The sequence below is a fragment of the Podarcis melisellensis genome (assembly GCF_964234715.1).
Source record: "Podarcis melisellensis genome assembly, chromosome: 2".
NCBI classification, from domain to species: domain Eukaryota; kingdom Metazoa; phylum Chordata; class Lepidosauria; order Squamata; family Lacertidae; genus Podarcis; species Podarcis melisellensis.
Window position 1 is genome coordinate 51,038,063 of NC_138529.1, and position 15,341 is coordinate 51,053,403.

Consider the following 15,341-nt stretch of genomic DNA (forward strand, 5'->3'; position numbering starts at 1 on the left):
AAAACTAACGTGGCAGCGCAAGCCTGTTAGTTGGTAGAGTGGGTGTGAATGAGAAGACTGCAGTTATGTTTCTGCAAGGAAGATGTGGGTTAAAAAAAAATAGTGGGATGTTCTATATAGAAAGTTTGTTTGAAGCAGTGTATGTGAAGCCCCTGTCTGACTTGTGGATTTGGTGAATTATGTAATCTCTGGAGAATGAGATCCTATTTTTGTCAGGCCCCTCCTGCCTCTGCAGCAGCCATTACAGGTCCATTACTGAGGTCCAGCTCCAAGGGCCTTCTGGTGGTTCCCTCACTGTGAGATGTGAGGTTACAGGGAACCAGGCAGAGGACCTTCTCGGTGGTGGAGCCTGCCCTGTTGAACGCCCTCCCATCAGATGTCAAGGAAATAAACTTTTGTCATTTTCATTTCCAGATGTCAAGGAAATCTGAATTTTAGAAGACACCTGAAGGCAGTCCTGATTCCCAGTGCCAAACTGTCTCCTCTTTCCTGTAATAAATCTTAGCCCCCTGAGCACCTACAGAGGTGCTAAGGTGATTCATATGCTATCGTTTGCAAATTGTGCTTACCATACTGGACTGGTAAGAAAAGCAAAAGAGAAACACATTTACTGCAGTCTGGATGCTTCTACTCTAATGGACTTGGTGCAGAGCCTCTATGTTGCTCGCTCAGATAGCTTCTTCTTGACACCCTGGCTGTCAGATGATGATGAGCTAAATATAAATACGTGTTTTCTTCACTGCAAGAAGCTGGAATATTTTGACGTTCAATCCCCTCCGTGGAAACAAGTTGCTTACTCACTGCTGCTGCTGCAGTATGAGTCACCCAGGAATATTCTTAGCACGGCCAGATGACAATGGGCTCCCAACAGCCAACCACCCCTGCCAGCTAGCTTGCCCAGTGGCAAGGCATGATGGGAGTTGTAGTCCAAAAAATGTTTGGAGGCCAGCTTGGGAAAAGCTGTCTTTAATATGAATATGTGTGTTCTTATTTTGTGTTCCTTGACCCCAACGCTTAAGGCTGTGCAATTTTCAGGACACACTCCTATTCCAGACACATTCCCCCCCACCCTCAAAGAATTCTGGGCAATGTAGTTTTCCCTTCACAGAAATAGTCTTCCCAACAACCCTGCACAAACCACAGGACCCAGGATTCTCTGAGGGGACAGTGCGGGCGCCCCGCTTCTCCTCACTCGCTCACCCCACAACTCCTCCCCGTTTGTATTCCTGACAGGAGAAAGTTCCTTATCGAAGGCTCCGCTTCCCTCGGGATGAAGGCCAGCTCTGGCCTGGGAAGGGGCAGGTCGCGGCGGGTGGTTTATGTGAACAGTTTCGGCAGCCACCGCTGCGGCAACGTGATTCGTTATGGCAGCGGCGGCGGCCACCTGAGGGACCCGGAGGCGTCCAGCCTCTCGGGCGCGTCTCTCGCTGCCGCGCTCTCGGGCAGAAGAGGCTCTCGGGGTGCAGCCGATCCCTCCGGGGAACGAGGGAGCCTCTGCTTGGGGCTGAAAGCCCCTGTCGAGGCGAGAGCGAAGGGGGTCGGGAGAGGCTGGGAGGAAGGAGGCGAGGCGAAGAGGCCTCGAGCCGAGAGGCTGGTTGGGGTCAAGCCACCGCCGTCGCCACGCGAAGGGCGGAGCAGCAAGGCGGAGGCGGCGGCTGCCAACTCCACAGACTCCGACGGCCAGGAAGAAGCGGGTATGAGCAGAGCGCAGGGCAGGAGGACGCGTGTCCTCGCCGGTATTGCCTCGTGGTGTTAATGGCGAGGGTTGGCAATCAGTGCCGGATTTACCTATAAGCTAAACGAGCTATAGCTTACAGCCCCACTCTCTTTCCCCTCCCCCCAATTTCACTATTACCATACTTCTTAATTGTATTTAAGTTCAACAATTACTTTGATAAATTACATATTTTGTTATGAGCAAATGGCTTTAGATACCTAGTAAAGGTAAAGGGACCCCTGATCATTAGGTCCAGTCGTGACCGACTCTGGGGTTGCGCGCTCATCTCGCTTTATTGGCCAAGGGAGCCGGCGTACAGCTTCTGGATCATGTGGCCAGCATGACTAAGCCGCTTCTGGCGAATCAGAGCAGCGCACGGAAACACTGTTTACCTTCCCACCGCAGTGGTACCTATTTATCTACTTGCACTTTGAGGTGCTTTCAAACTGCTAGGTTGGCAGGAGCAGGGACTGAGCAACGGGAGCTCATCCCGTTGCAGGGATTCGAACCTCCAACCTTCTGATCGGCAAGTCCTAGGCTCTATGCTTTAACCTAACCCACAGCGCCACTCGCGTCCCTAGATACCTATTAGGTGCATAAATTACCATATAGCATATATTCAACACAAAAAACACCGGCAATTTGTAGTTAACAAAGGACAGCTGGACATATAAAGGACCGCATTACCTTTAGTAGCTTAGGGCCTCACCAAACATAAATCTGGCCCTGTTTGCAATACTTGCATATCCCCTTCCATGGTAGATGAAGGAACTGGTGGGCGGAATCATTTCTTGTCCATTTTGAATGTGGGATTTCCCCTTGCATAGGATTGTGCTCCCTTGAGGAGTGAGAAGTAGTTCTGCTGACTAAGAAGCTGGGCCTGCCTTTTCATTTTATTTCTAACAGCTTGCAATACCAAGCCTTGCCCTGTTAAAATAAATAGAGAGACAGCAACCTCCCGGCCCTCAGGTTTTTGTTTTTTTTAAAGTTTCTTCATGTGTCATTGCAAGACTGGTTGCCAGTTTGTTGTCAGGCCCGTTTCAAGATGCATTTAAACACATTAGTGTCTAAATGACTTAGGCCCCAAATATCCAAAAGATCGCTCCATTCCTGCCAACCTGAGTTGTTAAGATCTGCAGAGGGGGCTCCTTTGGTAGTTTTACTAGCCTGTGGATAACAAGCTTTCTCTGTGACAGTCCCTAACTTGTGGAACTCACTGCAGAGGTTTTTCTCCAACATCTTCATTTTACAGCTATGAAGCCTTCTCTGTATGTTGATGATCCACCCCCTACTCTGACCTTTGACAGGTTGTTGGTTTTTTTGGTGGGGGGCAGATCTGGCTCTGGCTGATTTTATAGATTTCCATTTGGAATGGCTTTACATCTTTACATAAATGTAATTTTAATGGTTTTGTCTGTTTTTATAACTATATTATATTATTATAGCCTGCCTTTGGACCTTAAGGCAAAAGAAGGGGGGAAAGCTTTTATAAATAAATAGACAAACAAACAAACACAAGGGCCAGAAACTTTATGACTTTCCTTGTTTACACATTTTTTTTCAACAGGACTTTTGTCTCCATCTGGTGCATTTAATATGTTCCTCTTGTCACCATAACACTAGCAGGAGAACCTGCACCTGCTGAAATTCTCCCTGAGAAATACATGTATTCAATCTTACTGACTCTACTGACACTCCAATTCAATTTGGTTTAAATTTATTTCTAAAATCATGGATGGCATTCAGCATCAAGCTATGACGTCACTGCAAGCATATCTGCTTGCCAGATGGAACAGTCTGAGGGTTTTCCCCGACCCTCTAGAACAGATTTGGGGAAGACGTGATGTACTAGGCTAGTAGTCTTAGTCAATCATTTCACTATTAAGGAATATATCGTGATTTAAATTAATTATTTTTCAGAACGTAATACAATGTCTACAAATGCTGGAAAATCATTCACTTATAAAAATTTAATTGTTTGATATATATATATATCCCCTCAGAAATAGTTTCCATTAAGTTCATTGGGGCTTGCTCCCAGGTAAGCAGATATAGGATTGCAGTAACTTTATTTGCATACAGGGGCATCTTGCCCATAGAGGCAAGTGGTGCGGGGTGCCAGGGTGCCAAGTTCTGGAGGGCGTCAGGGAAGAGGCAGGCTGGACGCAGCACCTCCCGGCATTAGCTCGCCGCAAAGCTGCCGGCAGCGCAGTAAAAAGGTTGGCAACTCTGGGAAACCGGGGGGGGGGGGGGGGCGGCGCTGGAGGGATCTTTGCACCACCGCACTGGATATACTTAAGATGGCCCTGTTTGCATAGTCCTGCAGGTAGGAGCGCAAACCCATCCAAAGATTCCCTCTAGCCCCTGAAGAACAAGAACCTTAACGGTAGTTCTAATGATATTTTTCGGAACATCTAAAGACATTAGAAACTCTCCCCCCATTTGTACTGCTTTAAAAAGCCTTTCTCACAGCAGCAGCAGGAAACATATTGAATTCTTCCCCCCGCCCCCATTCTGATTGCCATCTTGCCTTCGTTTCCAGCTACTATCTGAAGAACAAGATGAGCTTCGTAATGCAGCGTTATGCTGTACCCTCTGCAAGGCTGACATTCATGCTTTGAAGTGATATGAAATATTGATCTTTCAAAGTGGTTTGTGAGAGATTGGCTGCTATACTTGCACCATGATTGCAAGGGAAGGTGGGGGGAAATAAGATTTTAATTAGAGCTACATGATCTGATTTAAATCTGTGATGTCTCACAGCCACTTGTTAGCAGTTTGATATTAGTAGCTGAAACAAACACAGTGGCAAATAAAATCCAACTCTTTTAATAGGTGGCTGCAAGGAAACTCAAGGAGATGCATTTGAATTTCCTCCTTCCTGGGAAGTTGATAACAGTGAGATCAGGCATCAAAAGAAAGAGGTAGAACATCAGCACAATGGCACTAGAAATAAAAAATGAAGATGCTTTGCAGTCCGTTCCAGAACTGGTTAGCCATTACAGCATTCTTTGAAGCTGTCCCCTACCCAATTGGGCCCTGCTAAGGTGTAATATGAGAGTGGTTCTCTATGGAGGATGAGGCTTTATTGTTCTATACACTGAGTGTTGCTTCAGAAGAGGATAATATGTTAAGAAAGCAGATTATGTTCTCAGTTGTGGGTGAATTTAAAATACAGAAGAGAGTATTAAGATGAAGAAGAGAGTGATAAGATGTCAGGGTTTAAGATTGCCTAGAAATTATTTTGGTGAATTGGAAGTCCCTTTCTCTAATCCCAGATGTGATTAATTAGCAGTGAAGGGAAAGTACTCTGCCCATGCTCAACAGCACTCACGTCCCATTTCTCATGTTGCAGAATTATGCCCAGGCACTAAAAACAGTTGGGTGGGTGGGACTAAGATCAGGCTCAAATTAAGCACATGTTTCTCTTGTCCTATTGTAGCATATTTCTTTGATGGTGGGGTGAAATGAAGGGGTGGGGTTGGGGAGAAACACTCGTGATTTTATATGCCAGTTTGACTTGTTTTTCCCGGTCCACCACTACCATGTGGCCCCTTGAAGGTTGGTCTTGTGGGAATGTGACTCTTGGGTTGAAAAATGTTCCCCACCTCTGGAATAAAGGGGGGTAGAATGTGAAAGTTGGATTAAATGACAATTAAATGCAAAATGTACAGTCTGCCATTTTGGTTGAGTCTAACTATACCAAATAAGCACAGCGACTATTTACAGCAGCTGTAATGGCTGATTACACAATCAGTTTTATATCCATTCACCCTGACCCACAGATTCTCACATGTAGCAGTGGGATGCCTGTCATTATGCATGATAATCTCCATATGATCATCTGATACGGTGATAGTTGGTGCAGTTTTGCTGAGGAGGGCAAGATTCTAGAAGGGCAAGTATGTTTAGAAAAGAAGGATCAGCTTTAAAGTTTGGAAAATACAATGGTCATCCAATTTTTTAATTATAAATTTATATCCCACCTTTCCTCCCAAAGGATGGGAAGCAATATATAAGGATATATTGATTGGAAAAGAGACTAGAGTCTATATTAGTAGAAAGCCACATTTCATTCTGTATCATAAATGCGATTCTGTGCTCTCTGAAAAGTTCACCTAGTGCCTGAGGATAAAACCAGACATGTTTGTTAAATTGACAACTGATTAATAGTTTTATTATGTGTAATCAACTCAGATTTAATTTATTCAAATGTCACTGATCCATGATTTAAAATAATGAGGAAAACTACTTCCTTCAAAAGAATATTTTAACATTTTGTTCTATGGTTTATCTATTCAATATTTTGCAAGAAGGACAAGGAATTTGCCTTATAATTCAGCATTAGAAGTAAGGCTAACTCGTAGTCTCTCTTATTATCATTAGGCTTCTGCCACTTTCATTGATGTGATTCAAATTGTGTAAAGACTCTCCTCCCTGGAAGAGAGGGAAGTGGTTGTGGGCGGGAGCCCGAGCTCCACCTCCTGGCCAGGGGCCATAGCCCCCGCCCCTCCTCACCTGGCTGGTGCCCACGCCTACCGGAGGCAGCCAGCCAGGTGCCTCCGGGGGCGTGTTTAACAGCTTAATGCTTGTCGTCCCGCAGCGAGTCACCCACCCTCCACTCCCATTTAGCTCAGGGTCTAGGTTTTTGGCCTTGCTATGGACCTTAGGTTGGTCGCCCTGGTTGTCTGGGGGGGCCTGGTAGGATTTTTTCCATTTGGCATTAGGCTTTTTGGTTTTTTCGCCTACCTCGTAGCAATCGTCACAACTTTTGTGGTATTGGTGGGTAGGTTAGGCATTGGATTCATGTGTGTCAAGGGCTAGGTGTGGCCATCGCCTATGCTATCTACCGTGGGTTATTCCGTTAAAGGAATCTGGCGGTCGTGTATTCCGTCTGATGCCTGCTTGGCGGGAGGCCATGGCATGACCCTCAGTGACATCAGGGGGTGAGCCTATAGTTGTATTAGCATCAACAGGCTCCACCTACTGTTGAATAAACCCACCTCCTATAGTCATCCAATGCCTAAGCCAATACCTTTTCACTGCTGTAATCAATAAAGTTGTGGCCTTTTCTTGCCCATTAACCTTATATCGCGTGTCCTTGTGTGTTTATTTCACATATCGGGGGTCGGGCCCTCGATCCACAATTGAATGTATCACAAAGTACAGTAGTAATTTTAACTGTGTTAGCATGTTTTTGAATGTACATGAATTACATTTTCAGCTTGATGTCAGTGCCAGTTTCTACTTTAGTTGCATTGGTTATAAGAAGTGTTTTGTTTTACCACTATGGGCTGATTTATGAGCTGCATTCTTAACATGTACACACAATGCACATGTTAAACTGTGAAGGAGGCAAACACATTTCATTTGGAACATATACCCATGTGCCTAGAGGCACCGGGGGCTCTTTGTGAAATATACACATATGTGTGAAATAATGTGTGTGACTGTGAGACTATATATGTATATCTGTCTATGGCTGTGGCTGCTTGTTAAACAATCTGCTGCTTCATGTAAGAAGGTGCTGCACAGTCCACCCACCTTCTGTGATCTGTATGCACAAACTTTTTTCATGCAAAATCTTCCATCTCATTAAAATCCAAAAAACCCCCACTGTTAAATAAATACAAGTTCTGGCATGATTTGTCTACATACAATATTTTTGTTGACTGCTTCCCACTGGTATGGCACATACCATTGATTATGGACCCTTTCTCTCTTATTCCATTGCTGCTCTGCAACTTGACACAGAAAATTTTGTGTGACATTTTAGTAGAAGCCAAACTATTCTATGTCGTTCGGTCTGTGTATTTGCTGCCTCCAGAGAGTTCAAGGTGGTGTAAATGGGATACTCTCTTTGTCCTTGCTACAACCTGGTAGGCTTGGTTAGTGAGAGAGTGACTAGCCCAAGTTTCTTTCCTCAATAGGGAGCTGAACTTGAATCTCATCCTCCTAGTCAAAACTTACAGCCCAATATTACACTCTCTTTTTACAGTCCTTTTTTGCAAACAGCATCACATGTACATGCATGCAAGGGATGCAATTGAACAACCCCAACATTTACTAAGGGGAAAAACCTTTCTGTTGAAATTCTGAAAGAGGAAGCAAATATAAATAGGAAATATGCAAAGATTGGTACTGAAACAAAAAGGAAGTGGGAGTGAAATGCAAGCAAGAATACTGACCTGGAAGGTTAGCAGACAACACAGATACAGTCAATATTGAAATGTCAATACTGTCTGTGTTATTGCTAATCCCTGATGTAAAAGCTGGTTCTAAATAGCTCTGGAAAGTACTGTTAGGAAAGAGGTTTGCTTCATGGAGGGACAAAGATGAGTCTTTTATCACTCATATACTAGACTTATAACACCACCACACCAGAAGATACAATTCTTAGTGATCAGCATCTAGCTTTGACTATACCTACTGGGGGTGGGGAACCGGATTTGGAGGTGCTAGCTCAAAGTAACACCAAAAAGTGAAATAATGCATTTTTAGGGTTAGACCTTTTAAAATAAAAGACAATAATTTTTAAGGCCAGTCATTTAACAATGTAAATAAACAGGCACTTGTGTTATTTCTTCTCACATTTTAAAAACTCTTATCAATAGGTAAGGCAATGTGGTTCTGTTGACATACCTCACATATCTCTATTTCTAGTCCACAGTCTGGCTTGGAGTGTGTAAAGTAATTTCTAAAATGATAGAAGAAAATGGACACTTTAGAAGCAGATTGCTGTCCTGTAGCGAACTTCCAAGTGAAGGTAGGTAAGAAGTAAGCTTCTTGTGGTACTCTTGTCTCCATTACTATGCCCAGAGTGGAAAGTTCTGGTGATATCCAGACATACATTTCACCAGCATCATCTGGTAAGATGGACTTTACATTCTGTCATGCTAAATAACATCCTCTCCTTTGTTTCCTTGGGATCTGAAAACTGTGGTCCTAATCTAACTAAAGTTAGTTGGGCTTAATGCCCCTGAAATAAAAAGGAGAAGGTGGTCATGAATGATTGAGTTTCCACTGATTTGAATGAGACTTGAAGCAGAGATAAGTTTAGTTGGATAGGGTTCTAATTTGAATTGTTTCACTGCTGTGATGCTGCAGTGAATTAATACAGGACACAATGGCTTTCTTCTAATAAGGAGAGCTCACAATGAAGTACTTTGGGAGCAGATTGCACACGTGCCTCAGAATATTTCCAGGCTTCCTCTGATCTTGCAGGCAGAATTCAAACCAACAGTTTGGACAGAGAAAGCCCTAACTGCCTCAGGCTTGCATAGGCACTAGGCCCAAAAACATCCATAAATTATATTTGAATATAAGAGATAGATACTACTTATTTTCAGTACCTATTGCACATTTATAAAACACTTCTGGATATTTATCAGAATAATTGTCTGGGAGTAGTATTTTACATGTGTTCTGACATGTGACTGAGGTTTACCTTCTGTATTCATTTTATATTGCTTTAAATAACAATGTCACTCCTTTTCTCTGGAGCCTCTGGGATGGTGTTGAGGGCAGAATTTACCGTTAAACTTCCCTAGCAAAAGAGATACCTGCTACTTTTCCAGGATTCAACTAGCTATCACAGCTGACACCATCTACCTCTCCTTTCCATACTTTCATTTTACAATGCTATGAATGAGAGATGCACAAACTTCAAGAAGGAATGGGAAAATTTTATTTAAGAAACCACTGTAAGCAGATGAAAACATTAGCAGGATTTTAACACTTGTAATGTAACAAATACTATGGACAATATGGAGAGATACAAAATATGGATTATGAAATATTATGCAGTTGAAAATGTTGACAATAGGACCCGTGGAGGGGAGGGTGGGAAGTCTGGAGATTCAGATAAATCTCTATATATGGTTATGTATTTGGCATTGTTATAACCTTTCACTTGTAAAATCAAATAAAAATATTTTTTTAAAAAGAGAGATGCACAAAGATGCTGCCATACTCGTTTGATACAAAATCTATCATGAAAATGAGTTTCTTCTGTAAAATTAGAAGATGACTGCCTATAATATATGAGTATTACATAAACAAGTGAGCTTCCAATGAATGCTGGCTACGACTTACCCTAATATAATATTAGAATATTTGCGGCCTAATTGAGGCCTGGATGCAAATGAATGATGAATGGATGGATGGAAATGAAGCATGAATTAAAACTGACATTCTATTGATGCAGTTTCCATTAGAGCTTTGTAGCTGCTGCACAATTCAAAGTAACACAATATTATGCTTACAATCATAATTGGAATTTCTGGCTTCACAGTTTAATTAGTTTTAGGAAACAGATTTACCAATCCATTAAGTGTTATGTGTTAAATTTAAAGTGACATATTCTCAGTTTGTCTGCTGAGCTTACATTAATGTCAATAGAGGTCTGCAAACTATGTGAGTATAGAATATGCATTGGTAATTGGAAATAACCATTGGTAGTTTCTGTTAGCAATGTTTTGTATTTCCTTTTGTTGTTCACATTCCATATAACTCCAAATAGCCAAACTTAAATTAGCTAGAATTTCTAATTATCTATTAGGAAAGTCCAATATTGTAGACTGGTTTCAGCTATAGTAGCATGGTTTCAATTACAGTAGCATAAACATTGACAGTACCATGACAGTGATTTTGTGCTAGTGCAGACACTTACTTCCAAGTAAAAATACATAAGATTTTACTGTAAGTCACTCTGTGTTCAATGGGGCTTTCTCCAGATAAGTGTGTATAGGATTGCTGCTTCACTATAGGATTAGGGTATTAAACCAGTATCTAATTTCCTCCGATAAGCTCAGGTAAGTAGTCAAAATTCAGCAAGCCGTTTAGAATATTAGTAATAGGTACCTGTGCCCTACTCCTAGACTGAAAGCAAATCCCATGGTTTTGAGTGGCACTTCCAATTCCTACGTGTGTTTACCACTCACTGAACTCCACAGAGTTCACTCAGAGTAGGCCTGTTGAAATGAATGGATCCAACTTAATCATGTTCATTAATTACAGTGGGTCTATTCAGAGTAAAACTTAGTTGAATACCACCCAGTGGAATTTACTCCAGTTAAGTGTGTATCAAATTAAACTATGTCCAGTGGGGCTTTTTGGTGGATTTCACTCTCTGAATGTCGTATTATTTATATGTCCCCTCTCTGTTCCTGTATTCCCAAACCACTGCAATACCTGTATGCAAGCAGAGGAACTAATTCTTCGTGACTGAGGTTCTGTTTGCCTGGTTTACAGCTCCTGCAGCAGCTGTGATTCATAATACTTGAGGTTCCCCTACAGCCTTTTTCTGCCTTGCTTTCTCACTAAATTACAAAAAAGAGTTATAGGGTTTTCCAGAGCATTTGTGTTTTATTTAAAAACAAAAGAAAGCCCAAAGCTAACATTCTGTCTTGACAGATATGAATCACTTAAAAATGCATCCCTCTTCCACTGGCTTTGACAATAGTAAGCGTGGCCTAGTTGAGAGCTTTGATTGTACACCAGGAGGAAGGAATGGACATTGGTATTCCCCCCCCTTACTTGCATTTTCTGATGCCCATTGTTGTTATCATCCATTAGAAATTACATAGTGGCAATAATCTTTGGCTATAATTTGCTTCTTTTTGAAAGACACCATTATGTTACCCTCAGTGCTAATTGTAGTTCATTTTTGCAGAGCTTTAATAGCGGCTCACTTATTAAACTCTATTTAGCTGAAAGCACTTGATTCGAATGCCTTCTTTCTAATTAGCAGATTTTGCACAATATTGCACTAAAGAGATAAGTCTCCTATTGATCTGAATTCTTTATCTGATAAGTAGTAAAAACACATTGGAGTAATCACAGTAGGACTGCAAATGCAGAACAACATGTCTGAATCAAGAAGCCTCTGTTTTGCACGAAACAGTTATTGTTTTGCACTTTTGTTTATATAGTAAAAGCAAGATTATTAATGCCACATTTTGCTATTTCTGTAAATTGTTTTCTTTAAAGGTGATTATTACAATTTTAATACCATAGATTGCTTCAGATGAAATGTAATGAGAGTTCCAATACAAATGAAAGCAATATATTTGTTCTCATGAAATTCTTCCACAGGCAGAGATGTAAATGGGAATGTACAAAATGAGACTTCTTGCATTGACACTGTAAGTAAAACTCTGCTTCAGTTACATTATGGTGATAGAAAATTATTTAATACACACAGAGAGGTAAGCAAAAGTTGTAGAATCAGGGATGACAATGGACCGTACACTTCATATATTTAGCATTGCAAATGTTGATGCTCTTTTTGGGATGCTTCAGTTAACTGTGGTAAAATTCTGTGAGAGTTAATTTATCATTCCAAGTCACATGCATATCATCAACTTATCTCAGGTATATGAGAGGCATTTTGATGGTGAATTGTCTAGAGGTGGCCCATGAGAAGCTTTGCTTATTGGTAGGAAGGGCATATTTATGTTTTGTAAACTATCTTAGTCATGGATATATCTTACTGTGCAATGGCAAAAGCCATACAGAATTTACATTGTTTACTATATTTCTTTGGTCTACTGCCAAGACAAATATTTTTTTCACCTAGATACTTTGCAGCTTTTGGAGCTAAATATTTTCAAATGTTTGTAAGCTGTGGTATCAACATGATTTAAAAACAATTGAATTAAGTCTAAGGGCAGTATTCAGCTATGTTTTACTCAGAGTAGACCCATGTAAACTAATGAGCATGAATAAGTTAGATCCTAGTTGAATACCACCCCAAGAAATATGGGGTGGAATTCAACCTATTGCTAAGGTGATTGTTCTTTCAGAACAAGGATTTGTACTTGCCTGGAGGAATGCTCTTCTGGGGAATCTTGTAACCCTCAACAGCAGGTGTGGGGAGGAGACGGGGGAAACCTTGTGTTGGCTTCTGCTAATGGAATGAGGTATTTGAATCTAGTCCAATTTTTTGGGGTTGATATGGGATCCAAACCAGGAGAATAGTCCCTGCTCATAGAATTCTGTGGAAGGAAAATGTTTCTGGTAGGATCCAACTCTTAACATGTAGGAAATATTGGATATGATATTTCCCACACTTCATCTATGCATGCACTATGGTTTGACTATGCTGCAGTTCTTCCTTAATTTGCTCTATATTGTAATTTCATCAGGAACCATCCTAAGAGCTGATGGTTGACAGAACAAAGGAGCCTTCTGTCTATTTGCCCATCTCATCTGGTCAAACTTAACTAGAAACGGCAGTACAGAAACTCCTGAAGTTGTCTAGGCATTGAGCAATTAAGCAGCTGCTTTGCAAAGCAGACTTCTTCCAAAGATAACCATTCCATAAGTCTGTTTATTGTAAACAAGAGATTCATAACCAAAGGTTTTTTTAATCTCCCTTTTTCATTAGGATGAAACCATTTTTGGATGGGTGTAGGAAACAAAGCAACAAGGAAATGAAGATTTACTTCAGGTTTTGCATTTTAGCTGTTTTCCAGTAATCCTTTAACTATACTGGAGAAACAAATTCTTGGTGTCAGAGGTACTGGAATACAAATACTAGACATGTTATGTGGAACAATTTATGTGTTTTTCATGTAATAGGTTAATTGTAATGTAAGTTTGATATTGTTTAAATGTGATTAAGCAAATCAGCTTTGCATTTGGGTTTAGGTCTCATAAAGGAATACAATGCAGTATGATTACAATACAATATTTTTATGTTGATTTTATGTGTATGCACTGTACTAATCAGCTTTTCAGAATAAAGTATGGATCAATGAAGTAAATGTACAGGTCTGGGAGTTTGTATCTCAAAACTTAGTTTAATTCCTGTTTCCATTACACTGTAATGGTGCACCTGAATATTACCTGAATCTCATAATGCATTTCAAAACTATACAGGGTAGTCATCCTCAAGGACAGTGGACTGTGGGTAATACTACAGGGTCATAAGAACAACACATTATGAATTGATGGTGTAGAAGTTGGGATGCAGTGTCAGTGTCTCATTAGCGCAAGCAGGAGTCCAAGAACTATTCAGCTTAATGAAGTCTACTGGGAGTTAGAGGAAGGTTTCACTTCCTTCCAGCTTTCATTCTCCTGGTACATACCAACTCATTTCCTTCTATGTGGAATTGCCTGGAAGTCCCAAGACTCATAGCAGAGGATCATAGTTCAAGAGTTATACAGTTTCTGAGGCCATAATAATAATAATAGTAATAATAATAAATAATAATAAATAAATAATTTTTTGTCTGATCCAGCAGGGCTCTTCTTTTATTTATATTGCCAACTCATTAATTATCTCAAAGACCTTTCATTCTCCCCTGTCAGACTTTGATACATTTCTCGGCTCCTTACAGTCTGTCCTCTGCAAGGGTATGGGGAGAGACAGGGTGTCATCTTTAAAAATTTAAATGACAATTTAAAAAGAAATGGAAGGAGGGATTCATTGTAGCTCTCTGGAGATCATTCCATAGGCAGAAGCATCTCAGCTTGCTGTATGAAGAGTTTGGATTTGGATTTGATATCCCGCTTTATCACTACCCGAAGAAGTCTCAAAGTGGCTAACATTCCCCTTTCCCTTCCTCCCCCACAACAAGCACTCTGTGAGGTGAGTGGGGCTGAGAGACTTCAAAGAAGTGTGACTGGCCCAAGGTCACCCAGCAGCTGCATGTGGAGGAGCGGAGACGTGAATCCGGTTCCCCAGATTACGAGTCTACCGCTCTTAACCACTACACCACACTGGCTCCCCCAGTGGATGAACGATTCCCTGTCTTCTCCCCCATGTGCTTTATCGGTTTGTGTGTGTGTGTGTGTGTGTTTCTCCCTAAGTGACTTGACGCCTGATTAATTCATTGACCATCTTCCACCAATTGTTCCCACCAAGTCTTAATATTCGCATAGTAAGCTTCAAATTTCCCCACCTATTTTGAGTGGTTATTAGGAATTTGGCCTTTTTGTTGGTGATATGCTGTCTACAGAATGCCCTTCCCAGAGGGGCTCTCCTGGTGCCTATGTTATTCTCTTGGGTGCTAGGTTAAGTCTCACAGGCCTTTTAATACGCTTTTAACTGTACCCCCCCAAAGACTTTGGATCTTGAATTAGAATTGTCCTTGTACATGGGCTTATGCTGGTGCAAAACTTCCAGCTGCTGTTTTCATACTGTTTTAAATGTTTTGTAAGGTTGGTTTTTCATGATGGGGATTTATTGTTTTTAACATGCTCTGAACTGCCTAGGGAACACAGCTGGATAGGTGGAATGAACAAATAAATAAATAAATAAATAATCAATGTTCCAGCAGGGATAATTACCAACAATTCCTTAGAAAAGATAAATATATTGTAGAAACTGGGTTAGTAAGTCAGTTATGTGAAATTTTGATTTAAAATGTTGACTGGTGTATAAACAGTACTAAAGTACAAACGAATAGAATCCGAGGGTCATACTTCAGTGTACTCAAATGAGCAAAACAGCCTTTGAGATTAATACAGAAAGCCAACGACATAGGAAGTATACATGTATTTATTTTAAATGGTAACAGTGAATGGTGTTTTAAAATCTTAGGTTTATTTTGCCTTTTGAAAATTTTCTGGCTCAGTTCCTTGTGCTCTCTCTTTGTACATTCCCTCATGTGGAACC

General features: G+C 41.0%; 1 protein-coding gene across 2 annotated transcripts; it reads left to right on the top strand.

Annotated features, from left to right (window-relative positions):
- Positions 1–416: 416 nt before the first annotated feature.
- On the top strand, positions 417–13,859 carry LOC309363726 (uncharacterized protein C5orf47). Of its 2 annotated transcripts, none has more exons than XM_081900138.1 (5): positions 417–1,736; positions 4,553–4,641; positions 8,381–8,483; positions 11,813–11,862; positions 13,107–13,859. In XM_081900138.1, the coding sequence occupies exons 1-5, from the start codon at positions 1,271–1,273 to the stop codon at positions 13,131–13,133; spliced, it is 735 nt and encodes a 244-aa protein (XP_081756264.1). In that variant the 5' UTR covers positions 417–1,270; the 3' UTR covers positions 13,134–13,859. The 2 variants fall into 2 exon arrangements, with proteins under 2 accessions (XP_081756264.1, XP_081756265.1); XM_081900139.1 differs by having other exon boundaries at positions 1,075–1,694; positions 13,107–13,492.
- Positions 13,860–15,341: the final 1,482 nt, after the last annotated feature.